This window comes from Populus trichocarpa, chromosome 5 (genome assembly GCF_000002775.5).
Source record: "Populus trichocarpa isolate Nisqually-1 chromosome 5, P.trichocarpa_v4.1, whole genome shotgun sequence".
NCBI classification, from domain to species: Eukaryota; Viridiplantae; Streptophyta; class Magnoliopsida; order Malpighiales; family Salicaceae; genus Populus; species Populus trichocarpa.
Window position 1 is genome coordinate 6,959,409 of NC_037289.2, and position 6,146 is coordinate 6,965,554.

Here is a 6,146-nt window from a genome sequence, read left to right on the forward strand (position 1 = left end):
CAAGTAGTTACCAGGTCATTTTGGTTTACAATTTATTACTATTTATAAATAGTAATATATATGGTATTATTCATGAATAATATTTTCTTCTCCTGTATTTCTCTAGCTATTTTTCTTATGATTATCTTATCAATCTAAACAACTGGTTTATGACTATATTTTTTTCATGATCAAATTTTATTTTTATAAATCTATGTAGTCTTATGAATATAATCCTAATCCACACATTTAACAGATTGCATCAGGTAACTCATATACATATATAGATTGGAGTATTTTAGGTTTATTGGTACCCTCAACTCTTATTACTTCATTATTCCTAATCTTATAGTGTTTGATACCACGAACACCACGATATCAAACACTATTTAAGTAGCTTTTGCACTTCAGCCCTCAAGATACAGTGCCAAGAACTACATAAATGTAATAACAAAGGGAAGGTTACTGCATTTCAAAGAATTGAATAATCTTTTTATTTTATTTAAGCACATGAAAAATCAACAAGAATCTCTAATGCATATGATTGACAATGAACAAGTTCTTTATCTCATGCAAAAACAAAAGTCCTATCACGCAGCTTATTTTGACCCTTCTAAGGAATCCTACCCTCAGAAACAAGGGCATGCAATCCATTCAACATGTCATTTAGACGGAATAGAGGGCGCATCATGTCAAGGGCATATCGATCTTCTTAGCTCTACAATGGTAATATTGCTGTAAAAAGAAGGGCAACTATATGAACCCCAAATTTGGGGGATATATGTTCGTACTTGCCTGTCGATGCAAATCTTACAAGCCCATGTGTTAGATTCTTGGGCTAGGAAGTAGACTACATCTTCTTTAATAGTACCTCATGGGGCACAGCTTTAGCAGTATAGGAATAGTGACCACAACAGCACATGAGAGTGAGTGAGACCCTCTATCTTGCCTTTTGTTCATCAGGGTCGGCTCGGCTTTCTTTATAAGCTGTCCTGTCCTAAACTCACACTTTAGAATTGATCCCATCTTATTTATCACCTCAATTTACTCATTAAATGTTGGAGAAAAATATAATAGAGGATGATGCAACCTTTCTAAATAAACATTTTTCTAATTATCATCACATTAAAGCATGTCTTAATGATTGAACTCGTAATTTCTTCATGAAAATCTTAAGGGCCGTCCCAAGCATTTTGTTTCTTGTAAGAAACGAATTTCATAAAAAGAAACGCAAAATACTCATCGCTCCATCGTAGAAACCTTACGTTGATTTGTGTTTCACTGGAAAAGGTTTGGATAGGAAGTTTTAAAAGAAACACACATAATTAATAACCATTCATATTGTCATAGATTAATGGTTTTGGATCCAAACTCAAAGTGTATAATTAAAATTTTATTTTAATGCTTTGGTTTTTGCTATAATCACTATTCATTGAAATAATTTTTTTTCTCTTTCACTTTTTTTAATTTTTTTTTAAATTCATCCTTTAATATTAGATTTATTTTTTTATTGAGTTATTCCACTATCATTATATGGATTGCGGGTTTAACGGGTTAAACCGGTTGACTCAGTTTTTTTTCTTAACTATTTTTTCTTTCTAATTTTATCATTTAATATTGAGTTGATTGAGAATTAGGTTTCATGATTTATTTTATTTGCTTTCTATTGAGTTATTCTAACTTCATGATCCGAGAATGATACTTAATGGGTTAACCTAAGTTAACTCCGGTTGTTTTTTGTGTCTTTTTTTAATTGATTTTTTTTTTCAAGTTCATCATTAAACATTAGATCGATTGAGAATTGAGCTTCAGAATCTATTTTAATTTGCTTTCTATAAGAATATCTTAGTTTTATGATTAGAGCCATGGGTTTTGGTATTTTAATCCTAATTAAATCGGGTCATTTTTTTCATTTTTTTTCTAAGAAGTTATCTTGGTCTCATGACCCGGATCACAGATTCTTCAACATTGAATTTGCATTTTATTAGGTTTCCTCCATCTCATGACCTGGGTAACGAGTTTGACGGGTTAATCAAGTTAACTCAATTTTTTTTTCTAATTGACTTTTTCCCTATTCTCATAATTTGATATTGTATTTGATTGAGAATTAGACTTCGTGATTTGTTTTGGTTTGCTTTTTATTAGATTATCTCGACCTCATAACCCAAGAATAATGCTTAATGAGTTAACTCGGGTTGACTAGACTCATTTTTGTTTGTCATTTTTAATTAATTAATTTTTTATAAATTTCTTCATTCAATATTAGGTCTAACATGGTTGATTGAGAATTGAATTTCATAATCTGTTTTGACTTGCTCTCTGCGAGGTTATCTCAGTCTCATGACCATAGTCGTAGATTTAACAGGTTGACTTTTTATAGCTATGGTTATCTCAATCATATGACTCAGGTTGCGAGTTTGACAAGTTAACCCGAGTCATCTCTTTAGGTCATTTTTTAATTGATTTTTTTTTATAATCTAATCCTTCAACATTACATTGATTGAGAATTAAACTTTATAATTTATTTTGATTTGTTTTTTATGGGGTTATTATAGTCTCATAACCCGAACTGACCAAAGTCAATCCAATATGTTGTTATCTTAATATTAAAAAAATTTCATCTTGAATTTTTTTAGTCAAATTATGCTTTTATGAGTTGTACAAATTGTTTTTGAACTCGTAAAGTTAATCGGATCATATCAGGTCAACTCCAACATGATTAAATTTTTTTTTCACTAAAAAACAAAATATTAGCAATATCTAAATATTTTTTTTTACATTAATTTTTTTTTGACCCATGTGTGAATGATCTAGTTAATTGGACTAATTGGATTATCAAAATGAATATATTTTTTGGGATGCAAAAACTAAAAAACCATCAAACCAATGTGGGGACACATAAGGGCATAATCAACATGTGTTCAAGGATAAATCACCAAAGTTGAAGTTGCTAAATTTATGCGTTTACAGCTCAATAAAAAAGTATTGCTAGCTAATTACACACAGTGTCAGTTTAGTAGGTAGTTACCCTTGTTTCCTAATTATGCTTAAGCTTTGCCCTATGTCCTACCCGGTACAGTTCCGGGCAGAACAAGTTGCCAACAGCCAATTCACCGTCCACATCGCTATATATATATATATATATATATATATGGTTGTAGCCTAATGGTTTAGTGACAGACGAGGCAATAAAAGCTAAACCCCACAAAACAGTTTCATCTCCTCTCTTCAATGGCTTCCATTCCTCATTTCTATTCTGATTATCAATTTTCTCCAGATAAGTTTTCAGAGATTTCATCTGTAATGGCTCAAGATCATAGATATGCTAGAACTGGTTCATTTTCTAGCACAAACATGTCAAGTGGTGCAATGTTCGGAGATCACCAAGATTATAGCTTTCCAACATTTTATGATCATGAAAATGGCTGTGCACTTGATATTTTCCAAGGGGAGTCTGAGATCATGTCGCCGATTCCGGCTACGAAATCATTGCCTGAAAGATTTGGGATTTCGAATATGGTTGTGCCCACATTGATGGATTATAAAATGGGGTCTAATTGTGGCATCGCCAAAATTCAGAGTTTTGGCGGCGGATTTCAGTTATCGGATGTGTGTGAATATGGGGAGGATTGTTGTGGTATTTTGCCAAAATTTACGCCTGCGACGTGTCCTGCTGCTGAAGAAAATTGGGTATGAATTTTTTTTCTCAGGACTCTTGTATAAGGATGATGATTTGGATTTTCATAAAAGATGTCTCTAGCTTGCTCAGTTTCTTTGCATACATAGTTTTCTTTTTGGTGCTCATGATTTATAATAAATTCTTCTTTAGAGGCTTGAATACAATCGAATAACAGCAAAAGAAAACACCAACATGGTCAAGGTTGGTCGTTACACGGTAGAAGAGAGGAAAGATAGAATTCTAAGGTATTTGAAGAAGAGAAACCAAAGGAACTTTAACAAGACCATCAAGGTAATTAAGTTTCTTTTTAACCTCATTTCATATTTAATCCTATACTTAGAAAATGTTAATTTAAACTATAATTTTCTCGACAATATTACAGTATGCTTGCCGAAAAACCCTAGCTGACCGGAGAGTTCGCGTTCGTGGGAGATTTGCTAAGAACAATGAAATATTTGAAGAGGAAACTGAGGTTAAGAAGAATGATGATAATATTCCTCATCACCATCATGAAAAAGATACATATTGCACTAGTGATGCAGTTCAGGTACTTTCTGGGCTACAATATTTATATTTCTTTTATTTTATTTTATGGTATAAGTGCAAGACTCGAATTGAAGTCTTACCTTAATTTATCATCCTTCTTGCTTTACTCTAATAAAAAAACCACGTTTTTGTGAATTTAAAAAGTCTTGACTTCGAATTTCTCCTTATCATAAAAAAAAACTTAATACAGAAAATTAATACACGTTTGGATGGATGTGTGTGTCTGTGTGTGTGTGTATATATATATATATATGAATTAACGAATGTAAGTATCATTGTGTACTTTGCAGATCAAGAATGACGATGATGATGAAGAACAATGGCTGCAAGAGGCTTTGGCAAGTCTTATGTTTGTACCGTATATTGCTGCTGGATAATTTGTGTCTAATTGGACAAACTGATGTAGGAATGTTGGGAAATATATGAGTAGCATATGTTTTTACTTGTAAAAGCACTTTCTAACCAAGCTAGTGTTGGATTTGTTATAACATAACATCGCTTTCATGGTGGGTTCTTTTCGGCTGTGAAACTGTGGTAATTAGTTGGATTTGAAAAGGAAGTCCGTAGCACAGTATATTTACCTCTTATAAAGAGAAGGCACAGTATTATGACCACGATGGTCTCCCATGATATTCCATCAACAAGGACATGAAAGCTAAGGGGGGTGATGGGACACTCATGTAATTAATGTAGTAAATGAGGACATCAAAGGTGTTTTGATTATCTTAGTTTGTAACTGATCCAGTTCTATAATATGAATGGTTGTGTTAAATATATGGTTATAGAGCTACTATCAAAGAAATCTGGAACCATTATATATGGCAACAGGCGGTATATCCCATCATCTTAACAATCCATGAATGCCACAAATTTTTTAATCCCACAAATTTTTTAATCCCTTTTTTTCTCTAAGTTATGATTGTGTGTGTGTGTGTGTGTGTGTGTGTGTGTGTGTGTGTGTGAGAGAGAGAGAGAGAGAGAGAGAGAGAGAGAGAGATGGGTAGCTTAGCTAGCTACCTTGGGAAAAGCTTGAGGTATAATGTTTTGAATATTATTTTGGTACAAAATAGATAGAGGTATAGAGATAGAAATGTGTTTGATTAAAAATATAAAGATAAAACATAAAAATAAATGTTTTTGAAATATTTTTGGAGTGAATTTCTGTATTTTTTAAACAATAGGTAAGGAAGAACATGTTTCCAGAGATAATATTTATTATTTTTTATTCTTAAAATACCCTTATAAAAAAAAATCTAAATTTCAAATTATTCAACTAAGATATATAAGGATAAAAATTATTATTATCATAGTTTTAAAACCCAACTCGAGAGTCGATTTGAGGTAAAGCCCAGGTCATTGGTCGGGTTGACCCGAGTCAACATAAAAATAAAAGTGGTTATTATTATAGTTTTAAAATTTAATTCCGGAGTCGACCCAGGACAAGATTTGAGTCACGAGTGAGGTTAAACATTGACCTACGTCAATCCAAGGACAAAAATGATTATTATCATAGTTTCAAAACCTGAATCACGGATTGATTTTGGGTAAGGCTTGAGTCACGTGTTAGAAGGGTCAACCCAGGTTGACCGGGGTCTATATAAAATAAAAATAGTTATTATCATAGTTTTAAAACTTGATTCGGAGGTTTAACCCGGGGCAAGACCCAAGTCATGAATCAGGAGGGTCAACTTGGGTTGACCGGGGTCAATGTATGAATAAAAGTTGTTATTATCATAATTTTAAAACTTGACTCGGAGGTTGATTGAGGCAAGACCTAGGTCACAAATCAATACGAGTCAATGTATGGATAAAAATGGTTATTATCATAGTTTTAAAACTTGACTCGCGAGTTGACCTGAGATAAAATTCAGGTTACATGTTGGGAGGGTCAACCTGGCTAACCCAATTTTTTTTTAAAATAATCAAAGCACAACCTTATTTT

General features: G+C 32.4%; 1 protein-coding gene across 1 annotated transcript; it reads left to right on the top strand.

Annotated features, from left to right (window-relative positions):
* The first annotated feature begins 3,148 nt into the window (after window positions 1-3,148).
* LOC7492109 (zinc finger protein CONSTANS) lies at window positions 3,149-4,976 on the top strand. The gene is made up of 4 exons (XM_002306377.3): window positions 3,149-3,669; window positions 3,809-3,949; window positions 4,041-4,205; window positions 4,495-4,976. Exons 1-4 carry the CDS (start codon window positions 3,211-3,213, stop codon window positions 4,579-4,581), a joined length of 852 nt encoding a protein of 283 aa, XP_002306413.1. The 5' UTR covers window positions 3,149-3,210; the 3' UTR covers window positions 4,582-4,976.
* The last annotated feature ends 1,170 nt before the right edge of the window (window positions 4,977-6,146 follow it).

Bases quoted from the DNA above. Each gene is read 5' to 3' on its own strand.
- LOC7492109 (XM_002306377.3), top strand. From the start codon at position 3,211: ATGGCTTCCATTCCTCATTTCTATTCTGATTATCAATTTTCTCCAGAT. The intron at 3,670-3,808 runs GTATGAATTTTT...ATTCTTCTTTAG, and splicing joins CTGCTGCTGAAGAAAATTGG to AGGCTTGAATACAATCGAAT. The intron at 4,206-4,494 runs GTACTTTCTGGG...TGTACTTTGCAG, and splicing joins GCACTAGTGATGCAGTTCAG to ATCAAGAATGACGATGATGA.